Consider the following 23,376-nt stretch of genomic DNA (forward strand, 5'->3'; position numbering starts at 1 on the left):
GCCTGTGCTACAGAGACTGACAAAAGGGAATGACTACCTAAGAAGCTTAGGGAAAAGATATATGAATGTATATATTCATATACATATAGTCATATATACATATATGTATGTACCATATATATCCATATGGATACATATGTGCATATACATGCATATACATGTTTTAAGACATGGCTTCTTTTTTAAGATTTATTTATTTTATGTATATGGTGTTCTATCTGCATGTATACCCCCATGCCCAAAGAGGGCATCAAATCCCACTATAAATAGTTGTGAGCCACCGTGTGGTTGCTGGGAATTGAACTCAGGACCTCTGGAAGAACTGGAACAATGTTCTTAACCACTGAGCCATCTTTCCAGCCTCCAATGAAAGTTTTTTTTTTTTTTTTTTTTTTTTTTTTTTTTTTTTTTTTTCCTGTATAGCTTTGGAGCCTGTTCTGAAACTAGCTCTTGTAGACCAGGCTGGCCTCGAACTCACAGAGATCCGCCTGCCCTGCCTCCCGCCTCCCGAGTGCTGGAATTAAAGGCCTGTACCACCCAGTGGAAGATATTTTAATAAAGGCTGTATTGAGGGCTAGGAATTCAGCTCAGAGGCAGAGAGTGCTTATGTAGTATGCACAAGACCCTGGGTTCATTTTCCAGCACTGCATAGAAAAAAATATATGGTCAAGACAATTTGTAAAAAGAAAATACATGTTCAGCAACATAACACAAGGAACCAAACAGCCTTTTCCTTTAACTTTCAAAATGACCCACTCATTTCCTCTATATTTCCAACTCACTGACACTTGAAAACTAGTATTAAGCATCTTATCCTTGCCCAGCTTCTCGTTCCATTCTTTGCGTTTCTTCTGAACCTTTGGCAACTGTTAATCATTCTAGACAAAAGTCAAGCTTACTGGATCCTGCCTCCCAAGCAGCACAATGATACTGCAAAGAGACTGCTTACCTGACTCTTTGCCTGACCACGGTCAGTCTGTTCTTTCCTTTTCTGCCTTCGCTGCCGAGACACAGAAGGTTCAGACACAGAGCTGTGTGGCTGGAATCTTGGCTGGATGCTGTCCTGTTTTTCTATCCTACATCCACTGGTAACTTGATCCTTAAAAGGAAAAAAAAAAAAAAAGGAAAGAAACATATATAAAAGAACTGCACAGAGTAGCAGAACAGTTATAATTTTAAATGCCAAACTCTCCATACCTACTTATGAAATTGCAAAATGAAGTACCAGAGAGATAGTTAAGCAGTTAAAAAATGTTAATTGCTGGGTGGTGGTGTCACACACCTTTAATCCCAGCACTCGGGAGGCAGAGGCAGGTGGATCTCTGTGAGTTTGAGGCCAGCCTGGTCTACAGAGTTAGTTCAGGACATCCAGGATTGGTACACAGAGAAACTCTGTCTTAAAGAAAAAAAGTTTGTGTTTTCAAAAAAAAAAAAAAAATCAGACACCAATGAAGTAGCCCTGGTGATCCAATCTCTAAGAATGCCTCTGTTGCAATTCCTTCAAAATTCCTCATCCAGAACAAGTTCAAAGCTGTTACTTAAGAGGGACCAGCCTTATAATACTACAGCCAGGACTTCAGATAAGAGCTACACTTTCCCATCACATAGAGACTAAACAAAATATAATACAGCTAGCTCTCCCAAGACTTGACCATTTTCCCAATTTTTTCAGGGTCCCCTAAACAGGCTGTCACCCCCAGACAATGGGAAGCAATCTAGAGAACATGATGCCCACATTCCCAAGAAGTGGAGTGCATGGTTTTTGGTCAATCAGTGAGTGATGAATGTTTGTCATCATTTAAGGGGGCTGGTTGCAAGTTGTTACTGGTCATGGTCAGAGAAAAAATTAAGTAAGGTAGGTTGCATTCAAGGGTCTCTTTCTGAAAAGAAAAAGGGGGATATAGGAATGAGAGGATAAAAGGGTAGATTACTGAATCTACTTTTAAACTAAAAAGCAACTATTAACCTCAAACATTTTACATTGGTATGGATTTTTGTATACTGATACAAATTTAAGATTATTTTTGTTATAACATACTGTATATATGTTCATACTCTTGTTTAGATCTCAGAGATCTACAGAATATGGCATTCAAAATGTTTTAATAACATAAGGCTTTTCATGACAGTGAGATACATCTAGTCCTGGCACCAATCTACTTCAATGAAGATGATGGGCATCAAAGAACCCCCATATGGAGTTAGCTATCTATGTGGCAAAGCTAACCATTGGGGAAAAAACTGCCCTTGTCTTGACTGCTGACAAAAGCTGTCAAAATTGGGTAAGAAGGACACAAAAGAAGGTGACTACAGAACTTTGCCAAGATAAGGAAGGACAGTCCTTCAAAATTTCTGCTTCACAGAAAAGTCTGTCAGATATTCTAGGCCCATAGGCCAAAGATGGATGGCCCAGCATTGCTGAGGAAACTTGGGTGACTGTCCAGGCAGCTAGATGTCTCAGTCATTTCTACAGTTTGGGAAGTTGTTTGCTCTGCACTTCCTGTTTACTTAGGTTGAAGGCTAGGTGGTTATGCCATTTTCTTTGTTACCAAATTCAGAAAAGAAACTTACAAAATAGATGTAAAGTTTATAAGCTGACACATATAAAAGTTTCAGTTGTTTATCTAAGAAAATGTTTTAGGGTCTAAAAAGATATTTTTAGAATGGTAATACAAGTTATGATAGAAAATGCTTTAGGTATAAAACTTTGGACTCATCAAGATAGAATAGATAATAGAGTAATTTCTCTGAATTTGCCGAATACAAATGGACTAGACATTGTGAATGTAATCCTTACTTAATAATTGTTCTTATTGTATACAGTTTTACTGTGTTAGAATTAAAACCTTTCCTTTTTATTTAGACAATAAGAGGGAAATGTTGCAGAATATTCGATCACAACATGAACCCTGAGTTTGCATTTGCATTAATAAAATCAGCCTTGGGTCAGGAGGCCAAGTTAGCAACTAGTTGACAGAAAGTAATCATAGAGAGTCAGAGGGTGCCTGACTAAGACAATAGAGAGATATGCAGAAAGCAGTAAGGAGGGACTTTGGTGTGGGTTGTTTTGTTTGTTTGTTTTTGTTTTGGCAGAGGGGAAAGATGCTCTCTTTTGAAGACACTGACAAAGAGAGAGGGTCAGATCATTTCTACTCAACCTCTCTGAGCTAGCAGGTTTTCACCCCCCAGCCTTTGACTCCCAATTCTTACTGGTAAATAGGATGATAGAGATTTAATTAAAAGCTATATTCGGCAGTAGTGACATAGTCGGTGCCTGTGGAAACAGAACTCCCAGGAAGCCTCAGCCTGAGCCACCAGGCTGCTGCAAGAGAAGCAGGCCAGTAACTGTGGAGCCACAATTGCTAGCTTAAACAGCAGCAGATTAAAGCACAGCCTCTGTGCTGACAGAAAAACAACACTGGGGAAAAGACAACAAGGCTGGGGATGTATAACAGTAGTAAAGGACTTTACTTAGCATGTATGAAGCACAGTGTTTGGTCACAATATTAAAAAAAAAAGATGGACAATAACAAGTCTTGACAAAAATTCTGGAATAGGACCCTCATATATCACTACTGGGAAGCAAATGACTACAGCTGCTCTACAGCATTGCACTTTCTTAGAAAGTGCCTAAACATGGCAGGGGTACTAGAGAGATGGCTCAGCTGTTAAGAACACTGGCTACTCTTCCAGAGGACCCAGGTTCAACTCCCAACACCCACACTGTAGCTCACAACCAGCTATAAACCCCAGTTCCAGGGGATCTGATGCTATCTTCTGGCCTCCACAAGCAACAAAAGTGGTGCACAGACATACATACAGACAGACAAAACAGCCACACACATAAACATTTTTAAAGTTAAACATAGGTACAGTGAGGTGGCTAAGTGAATAAAAGCTCTGCCGTGAAAGAATAATGATCTGATTTTGATGCCTTGAACCCACTTAAAAGTCAGAATTCATACAATTGCCAGGGGTGGTGGCGCACGCCTTTAATCCCAACACTCAGGAGATAGAGACAGGTGGATCTCTGTGAGTTCGAGACCAGCCTGGTCTACAGAGTGAGTTCCAGGACAGGCTCCAAAGCTACAGAGAAAAAAAAAAAAAAAAAAACAAACAAAAAAAAAAAAAACAAAGAAGACAAAAAAAGGGTCAGAATTGATTCTATAAAGTTATCCTCTGGTATCTACACCCAGGCCATGGTGTCTGTGATACACACACACACACACACACACACACACACACACACACACACACACTATATTGTTGTTCTTTTTAATAGGTGATGAAAACATGCCTCTAGTTTAAACTTGCACAACAAACAACTGGCATATCTATATCTTTGGGTTTTATTAATAATTAAAAAGTTAAGATTTATTGATTGATTAATTCATTTCATAGGTATGAGAATTTTGTCTCCATATTTGTATGTATACTACATGCATGCTAGTGCTTGTGGAGGATCTCCTGGAACTGGAGTTGTGGGTGGTTGTGAGCCACCATGAGGTTGCTGGGAGTCAAGCCCAGGCCCACTGCAAGAGCTGAACCATCTCCAGCCCCATACCTACAACTTTATAACCATACTTGCTATTTTCTCTCTCTCTCTGAAAACCACTCCTTCTGTGTATCACTCACCTGTTTGGGCTTTTGGTCTTTATTTGGGGGCTGCAATGGCTTCACTGGCTCATTCCCTTCTCCATCACCATAATCAGAGGACCAGCTGGGAAGCAGATTTTCAGGCTGATCACTGGACTTGCCATCACCCTGTAGCCTCTCCTTCTTGTCTTGAGAGATACCATATTGACTGTCTAATTCATTAGTGGCAGCCAAGTGTTTTGGTTGATTCTCCCGAGCGACACCATTATTTGCTGAGTCCCTCCTTTCTACAGGTAAGATATCGATATTTATCCTACTGATTGTGGCAAATGACTCTGCAGAATTGTTCATGTCTGGTTTGTCAGTGTGGCCTTTGAGGCCAGCAGGTGATTTCAAGGGACCAATGGTCACTGGTTTCTCTTGGGACAAACACTTATCTTCACCCTGGATGAAAAGATGTTCTGAAGTTATTTTTTTTTTGAAGATTTTATTTATTATGCATACAATGCTCTGCCTGCATGTATGCCTGCAGGCTGGAAGAGGGCACCAGATTTTTATTACAGATGATTGTGAGCCACTGTGTGGTTTCTGGGAATTGAACTCAGGACCCCTGGAAGAGCAGTCAGTGCTCTTAACCTCTGAGCCATCTCTCCAGCCCTTGTTCTAAAGTTATTATAGTACCTCATACCACATACAAAAATTAATTCAAAATGGAATAGCAGGTTCCTAAAAAAGTTAAACATAGAATTACCATTTAATTCAGCAATTCTACTTTTTGATATGCACTTTATATTTACTTTTTTTTTAAATTTTATGATCATTGGTGTTTCGCCCGAATCCTTGGAACTGGAGTTACAGACAGGTGTGAGCTGCCATGTGGGTGCTGGGAACTGAACACAGGTCCTTGGAAAAACAGCCAGTGCTTTTAAACACTGAGAAATCTCCCCAGCACCATGGCACACACTTTAAAATAATAAAAGAAGGAACTCAAGCAGGCATGTGGGCCAATGATTCAGCATCATTATTAAAAAAGGGTGTTCATGGGGGCTGGAGAGATGGCTCAGAGGTTAAGAGTGCCGACTGCTCTTCCAGAGGTCCTGAGTTCAATTCCCAGCAACCACATGGTGGCTCACAACCATCCATTATGAGATCTGGTGCCCTCTTCTGGTGTGCAGATATACACAGAAGCAGAATGTTGTATACATAATAAATAAAATCTTTAAAAAAAAAAAAGGGGGGGGGTGTTCATGCCCAGCGTTGGTGGTGCACGCCTTTTATCCCAGCACTGGGGAGGCAGAGGCAGGAGGATCTCTGTGAGTTCAAGACCAGCCTGGTCTACAAGAGCTAGTTCCAGGATAGCCTCCAAAGCCACAGAGAAACCCTGTCTCGAAAAACAAAAAACAAAACAGGATGTGCATAGTGGCACAAATCTGTAATCCCAGCACCTGAGGTGGCAGACAAAAACAGGAGGACCATCATGATTGGGGCCAGCTTGAGGACATAGTGAGTTCCAAGCTACCCAGGGCTATATAGCAAGACTATTTTTAAAAAGAAAGAAGCAGATGAGTCGGGCGGTGGTGGCGCACGCCTTTAATCCCAGCACTTGGGAGGTAGAGGCAGACGGATCTCTGTGAGTTCGAGACCAGCCTGGACTACAAGAGCTAGTTCCAGGACAGCCTCCAAAGCCACAGAGAAACCCTGTCTCAAAAAACCAAAAAAAAAAAAAAAAAAAAAAAAAAAAAAAAGAAGCAGGATGTGGTAGGCAGGTAGACCTCTACCAGTTCTGCATACGAGCTCCAGGAGAGTCAGAGCTACATAACAGAGAAAAGAAATGAAAGAAGAAAGAGGTAGAAACAACCCAAATGTTCATTAGCAAGCCAAAGGATAAAATGTAGTATATACATAATACAGCTTCTGTGAGCGCCCACACATGGCATATACTCACACACAAACACAAACTTTTTAAAGGGAAGGGAAGGCATAACATATGTATTATTCTTGTGGTGATATATTATTTATGATTTATTAAAGATTGCCCAAGCATTCAGAAAACAAAGTCAGCCTCAAGCTATAGAGATCAGGCAGTGGTGATACACACCTTTAATCCCAGCAGCCCAAAGCTAGGAAGTGGTAGTACACACCTTTATTCCTAGGTCTCAGATTAAGAGATAGATGCATCTCTGTGAGTCCAAGGCCTAAAGAAAAACAGCTCACACAAAGATGATCTCAGCACTGAGGATCACACACTTTTAATCCCAACACTAGAGTGGGTATAAAAGATAGTATCAAACATTCATTCTCCAGCCACATTGAGGCTAGGAAGACATTTAGAGTCAGGATTCTCCAGCCACGCTGAGGAGAGGCAGCAGGATCAGCCCATTCAGCCTGAGGTATCAGTAAGAGTGGCTCACTATTTAGCATCTCTGATCTTCAGCTTGAAGCTTAAACCCCAGTATCTGTCACTGGGTCTTTTATTTTTGGTGTTACATATTCTATTAATCTAAATTGTCTAAAGCAGGAAAATTCATTGATATAGAAAACAGATAGAGGTTTATAGGCTCTGGAGATGGGGCATAGTGAGTTACAGCTTAATGAGCAAGGAGTTTCAGTTCTGTATGATGGAAGAATTTTTGAGGATAGTGATGATGGCTGTATCACGACACTGAATATAAATAATCAAGGGCACTGAACAACATGCTTATTAAAGCCGGGTGGTGGTGTTGCACATCTTTAATCTCAGCACTTGGGAGGCAGAGGCAGGTGGATCTCTGTGAGTTCAAGACCAGCCTGGTCTTCAAGAGCTAGTTCCAGGACAGCCTCCAAAGCCACAGAGAAACCCTGTCTCGAAAAACAGAACAAAAAACAAAAACAAAAACAAAAAAGTTGTTAAAATATAGAGTTTCAAAATGGTTCATCAGTGGGGGACCAACATAGGACCAAACCAGGCCCCCTGAATGTGGGTGTCAGTTGTGGGGTCTGGGCGTCTATGGGGCCTCTGGAGGTGGAACCAGTATTTATCCCTAGTGCATGAATGGACTTTGGGAGCCCATTCCCCCATGGAGGGATACTCTCTCAGCCTAAATACATGGGGGTAGGGGAGTGGGGGGGAGACTAGGCCCCAAATGATATGACTGACTTTGATGATTCCCCCAAGGAAGGCCTCACTCTCCCTGGGGAGTCAGTGGGGAGCATGGGAGGATGGAAGGGAGAGGGAAGTGGGACTGATATGTAAAATAAAATTGTTTCTAATGTAAATAAAAAAATATTTAAAAAAAGATGGTTCATCATGCAAGAGCATTTGCTGCTAAGTCTGATGTGACCTGAGTATGACCCTCTAGAACACACAAGGTGGAAAGATAGCACACTTCTGAAAGTTCTCCCTCCCAATTTCTGTCTGTCTCTGTCTCTCTCACACACATGCACACACACATACACATACACCAAAATAAATGAATGAATAACCAAACAAATAAATAAATAAATGCAAAGAAATGTTTTTCAAGGTCTGGGCATACAGTTCAGAGATAAAGCCTCTGTCTACCATGCACAAGGTTGTGGGTGAAAACCCTAGCACTGGTGGGGAGGGTGTTTAAAAATGAAGAAAAAAAGCACATGATCATCTCAATAGATGTAGAAAAAATCCTCTGACAAAATTCAATTCCCACAAATGATGTGGAAAAACAAATTGTACTAGAGCAAACTATCTTAACATAGTAAAGCTATGTGTGGAAAATCTAAACTGCACACTATACTTAGTGACAAAATTCTAAAAGCCTTCCCTTAAAAATCAGAAACAGTGAAACTGCCCACTCTCAGTGCTTTCACTCACCATAATACTTTATGTTGTAGCCAGAACATTTAAACAAGAACAAAGAAACGAGGCATCTGCATTAAAAGAAGATATAAAATTATCTATCTATACGCAATATGATTTTATATGTAAAAGCCCTAAAGATTACACACACACACATCTACTTATTGGAACTAATAAATGAATTTAACAAAATTTTGTGTTTTTGTTGTTTTTTCTGAGACAAGGTTTCTCTGTGTAGTCCTGGCTGTCCTGGAATTCATTCAGTAAGACCAGGCTGTCCTTGAACTCACAGAAATCTGCCTGCGTCTGCCTCCCAAGTGCTAGGATTAAAGGTATGTGCCACCATGCCTGGCTGACATTATTGTATTAATATTTACTAATAAAAATGGAACCAATAAGACAGGAAGTAATATTTGTTGGTGAGAACATGAAATTAGAAATGGAGAATAATATAGTTGCTGTGGGCAACTCTGTGGTCCTCAAGAGGTTAAACAGAATTATCACTTGATTTAGCATTTATACACAGGCAGACAGTCCAAAAAACTGCAAACAGGTACTCAAGCACTGGTCCTAAACGTTTACAGCAAGACCCTACAGGTGAAAAGAACCCAAATGTTTACCGATGGATGAGTAGATAAACCTTAAAAACATAACTCAGACATAAAAGGCCACCTGCTATATGATTTCATTTATATGAAATATTCAGGAAAGGGAAATTCAAAGAGACAAAAAACACATTAGTGTTTGGCAAGGTAGAGGAGGCTATAAAGAGTGACAACTAAATGTGTAAAGAGCTTCCTTTTGATGATGAAAAAAAAATATGGAACTAGAAAAGAAGTGATAATTGCAATTTGTGAGTGTGCTAACTGCCCATGATTGTCCACACTATGTGGGCTTCTGTGGGGCTGCAGAGATGGCTCTGAAGTTAATGCTAGCTGTGCAATAGTGAGGAACACAGTTTGCATCCCAAAACCCACATACCAAGCCAGGCATCGAAAACATGCCTGTAACTTCAGTGCCCTCTCTGGCCTCCATAAACACAGATGTCACACTCTCACACATATCAGAATACATTCATATAGATACACACACACACACACACACACACACACACACACAAGGGAATAAAATATTTTAAAATAGTTTTTAATGTAAATTTCATTTTTAAAGGATAAAATAATTGTATTGACTTTAACAGTTTGACAGTCTATGGTAGATAAAGTGAGAAAAAAGACTGACCTTCACCAGTATGCTTTCTTTAAAATCAGAAGTAAGAGTATAAGGAATCTCTAGAAAAGCATAGTCACTGACACATAAAATTGTTCACTTGAATAACCTGTTGTTCTACAGTCCCTAAAGCATTACCACAGGGAACATACCGTGTCGTGTGTAGTGGAGCCCTCAGAAGGGCATGGCCGGTAGTGTATCACTTCATGATTTGATTCTTCCTTTCTGGAAACTACGGCAGCAACAGGCTTGGTTAGGGAGTCACCATTTTTAACATTATTTTTGGAAGTTTTTCTTTATAGGGAAGAAAATAAAATAATATTAGCAACATGGTGATGATTGATAGTTTGAAAGGGCATGTGAAATTTGTATCTACAATACAATTACATTGTTTTACAGAGATTAGTCTTGTCAAAACATAGAGAGCATTTTCTAAAACATTTGTCTTCAAGATAATCGAGATTGTAAGAAACAAGAAAGCAATCAGGGACCCAGAGGAGGTTAAGGAGGCTGAAGAGATGTGAGAACTAAATGGGATATTGTATCTTGGATTGAATCCTGGCACATGAAGTGGAAAAATTAGCAAAAACCAATGAAAGTCTGAGGTTAGTCAACAGTAATATACCAGTTGACTTAGATTTCTGTTTTGTTTTGAAACAGTCTCCCTGTGTAGCTCTAGATGTCCTGGAACTTGAAGACCAGGCTGACCTGGAACTCACAAAAATCCTCATGCCTCTGCTTCCTGAATTCCGAGATTAAGGGTGTGCACCATCACACCCAGAACTGGTTTCTTACTTTTAAAACAACCTTTTAAATCATATTATTTATTTATTTATTGTATGCATGTGAGTGTGTGCATATGTGAGAACACATACAAATACATATATGTGATCAGAAGACATCTTGTGAGTTAGTGCTCTACTTCTACCATGTGTGTCCCAGGAACTGAACTTAGGTCAGCAGGCTTATTGGAAAACACCTTTACTTGTTAAATCAGATCAACAGTCCTGGTTTCTTAGTTTTGACAAATGCCCCATGATAATAATCTAAGATGCTAATGACAGAAAGAACTAGATGAGGGGTATAGAAGAACTTTATACTTTTTTTTTTTTTTTTTTTTTGGTTTTTTGAGACAGGGTTTCTCTGTGTAGCTTTGGAGCCTGTCCTGGAACTCACTTTGTAGAGCAAGCTGGCCTTGAACTCAGAAATCCACCGGCCTCTGCCTCCCAAGTGCTGGGATTAAAGGCATATGCCACCAACACCCGGCCTATAATATTTTTATAACATCCTATAAATACAAAATTCCAAAATTTCTATGAGAAAGTCGCTCACACAGAAGTATCAGGATTTTCCTCTTTTAGGTTTCACATGTTTACAATACTATAATATCACTTTTATTTTGTAAACTTTCAGAGTAAAAATAATTGGTTATATTCTCTAACTTGCAGAGTAAATGTGTACAGAAATAGCACCTTATCTGCTTAACATGCTGTTTCTAAGACTGGGCTGAATCTCACTCAGAAAAGCATGCAGATCTAAGTAACAGAAGGCCAATTAAAAGTGATGAGAACAATCTGGGAGGTGGTGGCACCCATCTTTAATCCCAGGCAGATCTCTGTGAGTTCAAGGCCAGTCTGGTCTACATAGTGAGTTGCAGGACAGTCAAAGCTACACCAGAGAAACCCTGTTGCAAAAAACAAACAAACAAAAACGTAGAAAAAAGGCAGTACTGAGCTGGAGTGTGGTACGTGTCTGTAATTCCAGCACTTGGGACACTGAAGCAGGATGATACTAAGAGTCCAGTTTCTGGGCTGCACAGTAAGACCTTGTCTCAAAAGGGAAAAAAATGTTCATCCCCTCATCATCTCTAACATTGCCTCCTCTCCTCCCAAACTTATCTTGCCATAGGCAGAAGTAAGCTATTAAGATAGTGTCAGTCATGTCCAACCCTAAGTCTTAGATACTGAAATATCAGTTTGCTAAAAGTAAGACCTGTGGTCAAAAAGGGAATTCCTTTTTTCTTGAAAAGTTAAATGAATAAAGAGAAAACCTTTGAATATTCAGAAATTTGAGCACCATTTTTCATATATGACCTTTCCTTACAGGGTGAATAATTAACAGTAGCTCTCTAAATGGTTAAAAAATATCACATATGTTCATGTCTTTGCATGCATACAAGTGGAGATTAGCTTGTAGGAGCTGGCTCTCTTTCCATTATGTGGATCTGGGGACCAAACTGAAGTTCTCAGGATTGGTGGCAAATATCTTTACCTGCTAAGCTGCCTCACCAACCCCTCTATATGGTTCTCTAGATTTTTTATTTCAACACTTAGGCAAATTTTAATATTTCTTGTGGTTTGTTTCTACTGGGATTTAAATTCAGGGCCTTACACACACAAGGCAAGCACTCCACTGAGCTAAATGCCCAACCCATTTTTAATTTTAGGACATGTTGTGGAATATTCCTTTATATTTTGTAAAGATGACGGGTTTAATAAAGAACTGAATGGCCATTAGCTAGGCAGGAAGAGGTTAGTCAGGACTTCTGGGGACACAGAGCTCTGGGAAGAAGAAAGGAGGAGTCAAAGCCAGAAGCATAAGAGCAAGACATGTAGGAGGAGAGGTAAAAACCTCTCGTCACATGGCAACATGTAGATGAACAGAAATAGGTTAATTTAAGTTATAAGAGATAGTGGGACAAGCTTAAGCTATAGGCCTAGCTTTCGTAATTAATACTATGTCTCCATGTCATTTTTTCCAGCTGGCGGACCAAAAAAAAATCTGTCAACATATGGCACCCAATGTGAGGCACATATTTCCACATAGGACCTGAGGAAGTTTAAAAAGAAAAGTTCTGAAAACACAAACACAGAGTCAGATGTGGCTTCCTAGGTCCCCAGTCTCTCAGGAAGACCACGTTGTACAGAGTCCCTGGCCACTGCCTGTAGGCTTAAGCCACCAGCATGCCATGAACTAAACTGCCTGGTAGGTTTAAGGTTTGATTCATGTAGTCAGAGAACGTTACAGGCACCAAGTAAAGCAAAGTCCAGAGAAGAAAATTAAAAAAGTGTAGACAGTCATAAAAAGTAGCTTAAAAATAAGTCTTTAAAGAGAAAATAAAATAAAATAAAAAGGATTAGCCATGTAAAGATGGGAAATACATAGAGAGTCTGGATCTTACATGGTGTCTTGTTGATTTTAAACTTTTTGATTTGATTGCTGATGACTGATCAATAACTGCTGAGAGACATTGGATTATGGAAACTGCTAAATTAAACTAATCTATATATTTTTTAAAATGTCTTAACGACAAAATGATAGTCAAAAATATGTTGCATTGGGGAGGAAGTTATGCTTTTGTTTCCACAGAAAACAAAAGACTATGAATTCACTCAAGGTTGATAGAGATCAACCCTGAAATCCTGAAACCCCTGAAAATCCTAGCTACAAACATAAAAAAATAAACCTAGAAAAACTACAAGAGAGGCAACATATATTTTACCTGCTCAAACATAAAACAAAAAATCTTTGGCTAGCTTGTGTACAATGCACATTCCATACTTGTGTTAATGTAGATATTTATGATACCCTTGAAAGTTTGTATTTTCAGAGCAATGGACCAGACACCAATAAAAACAGGTGGCCCAGGTCATGCAGCCTCTCGGAGTGCCTCTGTTACAGTTTCCTCAGAGTTCTACATCCAGAATAGCTTCAAGGCTACTGACTGAGATAATCCAGCCTCACAGGTTACTCTAACCAGGACTACAAATATATTGTGTTCTTTCCCATTGCACAGAAACTGAAAAACAAATATTATGGCTAGTTCCTCAGTTTCCTCAGGTTCCATAAGGATGTCATTACCCCCAGACAACAGGAAACAGTCTAGAGAAAGTCACACCCACATTCCCAAGAGGTGGGGTGGATGGTTTTTGGTCATTCAATGGGTTATGGATGTTTGTCATCCTTTAGGGAGTTTGGTTACAAGTTGTTATTGGTCATAGTCAGAAAAAAAGCTGAACTAAGGAGATTAGATCTAGACATCCCTTTCTGATGGGAAAAGGGGGGATACAATATAGAAATGACAGGATAAAAAGAATAGATTATTGAATCTACTTTTAAATTAAAAAGCAACTACTAAGTCTTAAATATTTTACATTGGTACGGATTTTCCTATATTGATCAAAATGTAAGGGTTTTTTTTCTGTATGTATGTTTCTGCTCTTGTTTAACGAATTTTTGTATACTGATACAAATTTAAGGTTATTTTTGTTATACTGGATATATGTTTCTTTTTTTATAAAAAAATATTTATACAGAGAACCCCTGTCTCGAAAAAAAAAAAAAAATTTATTTAACTTCATGTGCATTGGTGTCAGAACCAGAGTTACAAATAGTTGTGAGCTGCCATGTGGGTGCTGGGAATTGAACCCAAGTCCTCTGGAAGAGCAGCCAAGTACTCTTAACCACTGAGCCATTTCTCTAGCCCCTAGATATATGTTTCTATTCTTGTTTAAGATATTGTACCTATACAGCTAATTTAAAAATGTAAAGATTTAGTCCTTGAAAGCTATTTAGAATAATAAAGACATACAGATTAATAATTAGTCAACTACAATAATCAAACTTATAGTCATGTTAGGTATGATTTTCAAGGTCATACAAAGATATATTTTATATAGATCTTCAAACACTTCAAAGACTTTAATATGGCATTCAAAATGTTTTTACTGACATAAGGCTTTGACAGTGAGACACGTCTGCTCCTGGCAGCACCAATTTTCTTCTAAAAAGAACAACCCACTATGTGGCATTGCTTTCTCTATGGCAAAAGCTAGCCACTGGGCAAAGAAACTGCCCTTGCCTCAATTGTGGACAGTATGCTGTCCAAACTGGACAAGCAGGACACAAAAGAAAGCTACTGCTGAATTTTGACAAGACAAGGTAGGACAGTCCTTCAAAATTCCTGCTTTACAGAAAAGTCTGTCAGATAGTGTAGACCTGTAGTTCAAACGAAGATGGATGCCCCAATGTTACAGAGGAACCTTGGGGTGACTGTCCAGGAAGCCAGATGTCCCTGCTGTTTCTTACTTTTGGAAGTTGTTTACTCTGCACTTCCTGTTTACTCAAGTAATATTTATCCTTCTTGGGTCTCTTTTGGGATTGAAGACTAGAGAGTTATAGTTTTACAATTTTCTTTACTACCAAATTCAGAAAAGAAACTTACGTAAGAGATGCAACATTTATAAGGTTGAGAAACATAAAAGCTTGTTTATTTAAAAAGATGTTTTAAGGTCTAAAAAGATACTTTTAGGATGGTAATACAAGTTATGACAAAAAATGGTTTAGGTATAAAACTCTGGACTAAGATAGGATAGATAATGGAATGTTTTCTCTAACTTTTGCCTAAAAACCCTTTTGCAAAGGGTTTCTCTGTGTAATAGTCTTGGCTGTCCTGTATCTCACTCTGTAGACCAGGCTGCCTGAAACTCACTGAGATCAGCCTGTCTCTGCCTCCCAAGTGCTGGGATTAAAGGTGTGAGTCACCACTGCCTGGCTAAGAAACATAAAACTTTTATTTAAAAAAAATTGTTACTTTTTTATATAAGTTAAATTCTGACGCCTAGGCCAAAAAACCACCAAGAGAGTAGAATTTTGTCTTCTTACATATTCTAATCATGCAGTTTTATTTTTTGTTAAAAACAAAACAAAACAAAAAAGAACCTCACCATAAATTTTTACACATGAAAATTTAGAAGCCACCCTCTCTTGCCCCGTCAGTGTATCAAAGCTTTCTGTAAGGGAAGTATCTTACGCTTTTGTGGCCTCCAAAAATAAGGAGATTTGGTGTTTTATATAAGGCTGCCTCAGGATGCTTCGCACAGAGGGTCTTTCTTCAGGCCTCCTGCTCAGCATTGTTCGTATCAGCTCTGCCAGCTCTGGGCTATAAACTTTTGGCATTGGTGGCAACTACGAAGAATAATGACACTGTAATTATGATTAATGACATTATAAAACAAAGTAAAAACTGGCAGGGATTTCCCAATACTTAAAAGTCATTACAACACATAAAATATTAATATTTATTTATTTAAAGTTTATTTAAAGTTATATATCCACAAAAGTAGAAAACAGCTAGCAGTAAGAAGTGTCTTTTCTGGTTATAATAACAAGTTATAAGACTACAATAGTATTCCCTTCAGCTTAGCAGTCCCATTTGAGGACTGTCCTTCAGAAAGGAACACAAGTTTCTTTTTCTAAATTTTGTTTATTATTAGCATGTAAACATGTTTACATTAATGAGCATGCACACATTCAAGCTAGAGAACAACTTTTGAGAGTTGGTTCTCTCCTCCCACCATGGGTTCTGGGATCAAACTCAGCTCATCAGGCTTGTGCTGCAAGCATCTTTACTCATTAAACTATTTCGTTGGTCCAAGGGCACAGATAAGATTCATATACCAGAATATTCAGTGCAGTATTGGTCTTGTAGTAGTCAGTAACTAGAAATAAAGTGTTCAAGGACACAGGACTTAGGAGTAAATCATGGTACTGTGTTAATTTGAATGTAATTGGCACCTATAATCTCATAGGGAGTGGCACTATTAGGAATTGTGGCTTTGTTGGAGTGGGTATGGCCTTGTTGGAAGAAGCCTGTCACTGTGGGGGGCAGGCTTTGAGGGTTCCTATGTTCAGGATACCAACCAGGGTCTCCATCAAATTCCTGTTGCCTTCAAGCCATGATGTAGCCAGCAACACATCTGTCTGCACACTGCAATGCTCCCCACCATGATGATAATGGACTGAACCTCTGAAACCACAGTGAGCCACCACAATTAAATGTTTTCTTTATAAGAGTTGTCGTGGTCATGGTGTCTCTTCACAACAATATTCTCCTCATAAAACACTGGGCAGCTGCTTAAAAGTAAAAGACAAGTACTGACAGCTAAGCCAAAAATGTAGGCTGGGCCCCATCACTGTGTACAGTGAGACTGCATCTGTTTCTTGTTTAGAGTACTTGTGTATAAATACATATACACCCAGAGCCATATCTGTTTCAAAGAAAGAAAAAAAACAGGCCTTGGAATAAATTTCTAATAGTAGTTATCAAGAAGATGAAAACAGAGAAATTTTTATTCCCTTTTAAAACTGAATTATTTAAATAGTATGATTGGAAACAATTTTAAAGTTTCTATTTTCATTTTATGTGTATGGGTGTTTGCCTGCATGTATGTCTGTGCACCACAAGCACAGTGCCAGCAGAGGCTGGAAGAGGGCACCAGTGTCCTAGGGTCTGCAATTCCAGACGGCTGAGTGTGGCTATGTGGGTGAGAAATAGCATTCTTAAGCAATGAGCCATCTCTTCTGCTCCTACAATTGGAAGATTTTACTTGTGTACTTTAAAAAATATTTTTCAGTGAATCTTTGGATAATCTTTAAGTAATAGCAAAGGCTGCAACCAGCCTCAGGGAAATAACATGAAGTCAGTTATCTACATCATGTTTGATACCTTTTGTAGTTCTTAATCAGTTACTTGCAAGTATGTAAAGAGTACATTCTAACAGCATGGATTCCTGTAAAGGGCTCACTCAACTATGGGCTATTGGGAGATAGCACCTATTGCCTCTCAGAGTACCAGTACACCCTGCAGTCAGTCACAGGGAGAAGTTTTCAAGCTGCCAGCTCTTTGGAGCCAATCAGCTACTTTTATATATTAACATTAAGAGAAAACCAAACACTTCTACTTAACTTTTCCACAGAAGAGATAATATATTCCTAATTATTCAGCTGGTAACAATGAATATTAGTCAACTAATCAAAATCATTTGTGAGGGCTGGGGACGTAACTCAGTGACAGAGTGCTTGCTCTACATTTGCCCTGGGTTGGACTCCAGCACTGAAAAAAATTCAATGATTTTGACAACAGAAATTTACAAAGCTGTATTATATAAACCTTGTCCAATTAGTTCTAAATTATTTTTTTACCTTTCCTTCAATAATCCGATAAACTAAGGAATTCATGTCTTTTGCATTAAAAGCGTGCTTCAGGGTGGCAATTTCATAGACACAGCATCCCAAAGCCCAAACATCAGACTACAAGAGAAAAACAGTAAATGGTTAAATGTTGAATATCTTGCTTACATTTTCCTCTCAAAACAACGCATACATTTTCTTCCAACTGATTCATAGTTAATTCTGATTTAACTACTCATATAGGCTCTGAAATCTGATATTCTCCCAGAGACAAGGTCAGGTAGTACACATCTTGACAGCTGTATGCATCCTACCTTATAGTTGTAGGGTTGGTTTGAGAACAATTCAGGGCTCATGTAATAGGGAGTGCCAATGAGGGTGCTCGCCATGTCACTCTGGTGCTCCAACACTCGTGCAATCCCCAGGTCGCCCACCTTGATGATGTTTGTTCTTGTTAAGAAGACATTCTGAGTTTTCAGATCTCGATGAAGGATGTGTTTCTCATGCAAATACTGAGAAGAGAGAAGAAGTTTTCATTATATGTAAATATACTAATTTATTTACTTATTTCTAGCTCTTTCTATATACCACCAGTAATCACTTGAGTTAAAGAGCATTAGTTATCAGCCAACCAAAACATTACTGTTGTATAAGCTTTAAAAGAACTACTTTACAACTTTTAAAGTAAGAAAAAGTGCGTTCCAGAGGCTGGGAAGATGACTTGGTTGGCAAAGAGCTTGTCATACAGTATGAGAACCTGAGTTTAGATTGCTAGCACTCTGTAAAAAAACAAGGCATGCTGAGGCATTCCTAGTCCTGGGGAGGTGAAGACCAGAGGATTTCTGGAGCTCCTGCCACGTGAGTGCATTTCACAGTCAATGAGAGACCCTGTCTAACACTTTCACATCTGGCTTCCACACATATACACACACATATGTGTATATGTATGTGCACACATCTATGAACGTGTATGCCAACACATAAAATTAAGTTTCACATATTAGTTGGTCTGGTACCTTCTGCACTTGTTTCCTATGCCCTGACAATTGTATAATTTTTTATAATACCTGGATCCATTAAAATATATGCTTATAAACCAGGCATGGTGGCTGAGGCCTATTAAGACCAACACTTGGAAGGATCACACAAGAGGACTGCTGTCATTTTGAGATTACCTTGAGCTACATAGTGAGTTCAAGGACAGCCAGGGCTGTTACACAGAGAAACCCTGTCTTGAAAAACTAAAAATAAACAAACAAAAAAGCCCCACAAAAAAAAAACCCAGCACCTAAAAATATTTCTGTATAGACAATTTCTCTCTTCACTTTTGCCTTCTGTAGCTATATCTCAGTAAATTTAGTAAATTCTACTAACTTTTTCTGTATTGGTAGAATCATTCACAGCCCATGGGTTGCTAGCCTATCATACCATCCCTGGCATAGGAAAATACACCTTCTACCTTCCTGAAGCCTACAGGACTTCAGTGACAGTACCTGCAAAGCCATGGCGATCTGGACAAACCACTCCACCACCTGACTCTCAGGAAGAAGCTGCCCCTTCTGTTCCTTGAGCTTCCGGTACAGGTCGCCTCCTTCGCAGAAGCCCATGACGATGTAGAGCAGTCCGTCTCCTCCCTCCCAAGACTCTTTGTAGGTGACAATGTTGGGGTGCTTCAACTGAGACAGGAGCTGAGCTTCCTGCTCAGCAGCTCTGCGCTCACGGCTGGAGGCATTTCGGAGGTTCAATTTTTTGATAACGTACTAACAAAGAAAATGTATTCTTTCACAAGGTGCAAGAAAACAGAGTTCAGAAGTAACTAAGAGTTCTCACGGATGTCCAGCCCTCAAAAACAACCTTCTGGAGCCTATCAGATAACCTACTGGCTTGCTTTCAAGAGGCATAATATTGCCAGTGGAATACATTGACGAGGAGGATCAAAACTGGTCTAGTGCTGGTGGTACACACCTTTAATCCCAGAACTCTGGAGGCAGAGACAGGTGACTCTCTGAGTTAGAGGCCAACCTAGTCTACAGAGAGAGTTCCAAGACAGCCAGGGTTACACAGAGAAACCCTGTCTTGAAACAAAATAAAACAAACAAAAAGAATAAAACTGGGGGAAAATATTGGCCATTAACAATTATGCTATTTTTCCAGGGTTGGGCTCAAACCCCAGGCCTTGCACATGCTGGGCAAGTACTCTGCTAATTAGTCCAGCTAATGACTTCTTCCTAAGCCTGACTTATGCCCATTCCAGGTCACAAATACCTTTTCCTCTACATTTTACAATTTCTTTGAATCTGCAATCCCAAGATACCTTGAAGGCTAAGGCAGCAAAGTTACTTATGCCCAGAAATTTGAAAAACAACCTGGACAACACAGTGATACACTATCTCAAAAAAAGAAAAAGAAAGAAAAGAAAAGAAAAGAAAGGGAAAACACACAAAAATGACTAAAAAGTAAATCCAAGATAACGTACTATTAGACAGAAAATACCCCTTAACCTCTAAATTCTCCTTATAAAAGGCATTAAGATAAAGGTTTAAATAAATTATGAGACTCATTAGATACTCGTGGCCCAATAAAGTTAAAGTATCATTGGTCCTTCACAAAGGGCATCATTCCCATTTAAAAATAAAATCCTTTACCATTTAATATACTGCCCTCAATCATCTCAAAGATCATATACTCACTTCTTCAATAAACACATACATAAATGTGTTTCTTGAAGTACAAAGTAATGCTCAATTCCCCAGGGTGCCTACTGAATTAATCTCTTATGAGAAAGCTTGTGTTCTAGGCAGAGAATCTAGCATGTGAGAAGAGTGGGTCCTACACTTCAGGTGTGAAGGCTCTCTCAGCTTGTTGTTGCAACTGGTTTGGTAGTGTTATGAGATGCCACTTTTCAGTTTCACAATTGTCCCCATTTGTGCAAAACATTCTACGGACACCTGACAACAAATCATACTTAAGAATTGGTTCATTAGCCTTTGGGTCATGGGATAAAATACTTCACAAAAAGAAGGAGTGATACCAGATTTGAATTCTAGAAAAATCACTGCAGCTTCAAAAGAGAGGAGTCAGAGAAAAGAAAATAGGCGACAGGGACTCCTTTGGAAGGAGTGGGCATTTAGTTTAAAAAGAATGGTGCCTTGTATTGGGGCAGTACCAATAGAGATGAAGATGCTGGTTTGGTTTAGTGACAGGAATATAAACCGCGTTGGGAGCATTAAAGATAATTGTACCAAGTCCAGCTTAGGCAGCTGCACGGCTGACCAAGCTAGTCACTTCTCACTACTTTAAGAAGTGCGGGTGAAAAGATGAGCCGTACTTTAAGTAGAGCAAGCTGCACAAGAGATGGTGTTTCACAGGTGGCACTGAGTTAGGCCTTAGGAACGCATGGCCCCTGCTCTCATGAAATGTTAAGGTGGCGGGAGGTTGGCAAATAAAGTACACTAGTTAATACCATAGAACAGACACTTGGAGCTACTATTACAGAGGGAGTTGGGAAGCTGACCTCCTATCTAAGATTAATCCCTGCCCACCTCTCGGGACCTACGACTTTTGAGGTTGCCCTCAGCGCACCCCTTCCCTCATCGCCCCTGGCCGGGTCCCGAATCCCCGACCTGCTTGCCGTCCCGCCGATGCTTCACGAGCGTTACCTCCCCGTAACTGCCCCTGCCCACGACCCGCACGTAGCAGTAGGTAGCCTGGGGCATGTTCCCGGAGGTGGACCACAGTCGGGAAGCCGCGGCAGCGTTGCGAAAGGCAGCGGGAGGCCCCGCTCATGCCCGACCGGAGGTGAAGTCCTCCATAAACGCGGCCCTACGGGGCCAGGAGCTTAGAGGCCCGGCCCACCCGGACGCCGCTACCATAGCAATACAGGCGGTGTAGTTCTGCGCATGCTCAGGGTCGGAGGGCCCACCATAGAGCCGACTTAGCGGCAGCTAGAGAGGCTCCAAAGCCTCCGGAGGAACAACAATTGAGCCGCCTTTGGAGCTGCCAGAGCGGTTCCGCAACCTCGGAGGGCCTGCCATAGAGCTTCGCTACTGGGAAGCCAGAGCGACTTCAGAGCCTCAGTTCCTGCGCTTTGGGTCGGCTTTTGTTCAGAGAGAGAGTCCTTACTGGTTCTAAGAGCGTTAAGAGTATGGTTCATTCGTTCTACAAACATTGACCGTCTGTGTGCTCGACTCACATTCTACTGAAAGATTGGCCGGCTCTAGATTTCACCAATAATGTTCGCTGTATTTGTTTTCTTGTATGACAGTATTCCGCCTGCCCTTTTGATGCTTTAAGAAATACATTAGTGCACGCCATCCCTAAAAGTTTCAGCCTGCTTTATTGAAATTCCAAAGATCTCTCACAGAATGATTGCAAAACCACAGTCCTAAGAGACTTAAAGAGCTTCGTGCGGCTTCCCCAGGAGCACCAGACCCCCTCCCTTTTAACGCCGGTCTGAGAAAGCACAGGGCTGCGAAAAGAATCTATTAGCCGACACCTACATGTTTTGCCCAAAGAATTTACTTTTACAAAGGCGTAGAATTACTGGTTATTCCTCTGTCCTGTTGAGACGCATGTATCTTCTACAAGCCAGTAATGTATTTCTCCAAGAGAGAAAGCCCTTCCTTTGAAATGAAGTCATCAGAAAGTTCAGGCATCTGTTTCCCAGTTTGGTGGGAAGATAGAATCCCATCTTCTGTAACGGACAACTACCAAATACAGCTGGCTTAATTACTTTTACATCAACCAACTATTATTATTATTATGTTACTGTTGTTGAGATAAGATCTGCCAATGTCACTTGCAATCCTATTCTTTGGTGTTGGGTTTCCTGGCATGTAACAGCATCATGCTCTCAAATCTTTGGAATTTTTCAGTTTTCTAAGAAGCCCCTTTGCTCACTTCTCTTTTTTCCCCTCATTATCCATTTTGTTGTTGGTGGTGCTGTAGTGTGTGTGTTAGACAAGGTCTCACTATGTAACTCAAGTTAGCCTCGAATTCACAGAGATGGGCCTGGCTCTGCTTCCTGAATGTGGAATTAAGAGTGCCACCACGCCCAGCCTTCATTCTCCTTTTAAAAGGTCCAGTCACCTCTGCACAATTGAAATGAAGCTCAGCTTTTCCTGCTACTGTCAATAGTTATTAAATAAACATCTGTGTCCTCTGCTATAACTAATGTTTGGCTTTTTTTAATCTTTAGCAATATCATTAACTAGAATGTCATATTTATTTGTTGTTCCTTTTGTTTGGTTTTCTTTCCTTTTTTTTAAAGATTTATTTATTTATCATTTTTACAGTGTGTGCCAGAAGAGGGCACCAGATCACATTACAGATGGTTGTGAGCCACCATGTGGTTTCTGGGAATTGAACTCAGAACCTCCGGAAGAACAGTCAGTGCTCTTAACCCCTGAGCCATCTCTCCAGCCCCTTGTTTGGTTTTCTTAATGAGAGGAAATTGACATTACCAAAGAAATGTGCCAGTCTTAACTTTCTTAACCTAGATCATTTTGGCAAATGGAATCACTCAAATATAGACCAAGGGACTATCTCATCAGCAACCCTGTGTGTTGCTGATGAGAATGGAAAATGTCTCAGCTTGTATGGAAATTGGTATCATTGCTCCTCAAAAAAATTACAACATAATCCAGAGATATATACACACACACACACACACACACACACACACACACACACACACACAGAGAGAGAGAGAGAGAGAAGAGAGAGAGAGAGGAGAGAGAGAGAGGGAGAGAGAGAGAGAGAGAGAGAGA

General features: G+C 40.0%; 1 protein-coding gene across 2 annotated transcripts in view; it reads right to left on the reverse strand.

Annotated features, from left to right (window-relative positions):
• Nek4 (NIMA related kinase 4) overlaps nt 1-21,488 on the reverse strand; it is a 41,773-nt gene extending 20,285 nt beyond the window's left edge. Inside the window, exons 1-8 of one of the 2 annotated variants that reach the window (XM_035452585.1) lie at nt 21,232-21,488; nt 19,102-19,368; nt 17,923-18,120; nt 17,621-17,728; nt 15,450-15,604; nt 9,790-9,931; nt 4,636-5,040; nt 950-1,099 (exon numbers count right to left, since the gene is read on the reverse strand). In XM_035452585.1, the coding sequence (XP_035308476.1) occupies nt 950-1,099; nt 4,636-5,040; nt 9,790-9,931; nt 15,450-15,604; nt 17,621-17,728; nt 17,923-18,120; nt 19,102-19,368; nt 21,232-21,324 (1,518 nt within the window). In that variant the 5' untranslated portion in view covers nt 21,325-21,488. The remainder of the gene's footprint in view (nt 1-949; nt 1,100-4,635; nt 5,041-9,789; nt 9,932-15,449; nt 15,605-17,620; nt 17,729-17,922; nt 18,121-19,101; nt 19,369-21,231) is intronic. The other variant, XM_027389564.2, reaches the window with a different exon arrangement.
• Between the last annotated feature and the right edge of the window lie 1,888 nt (nt 21,489-23,376).

This window comes from Cricetulus griseus (assembly GCF_003668045.3).
Source record: "Cricetulus griseus strain 17A/GY chromosome 1 unlocalized genomic scaffold, alternate assembly CriGri-PICRH-1.0 chr1_1, whole genome shotgun sequence".
Taxonomy (NCBI): Eukaryota; Metazoa; Chordata; class Mammalia; order Rodentia; family Cricetidae; genus Cricetulus; species Cricetulus griseus.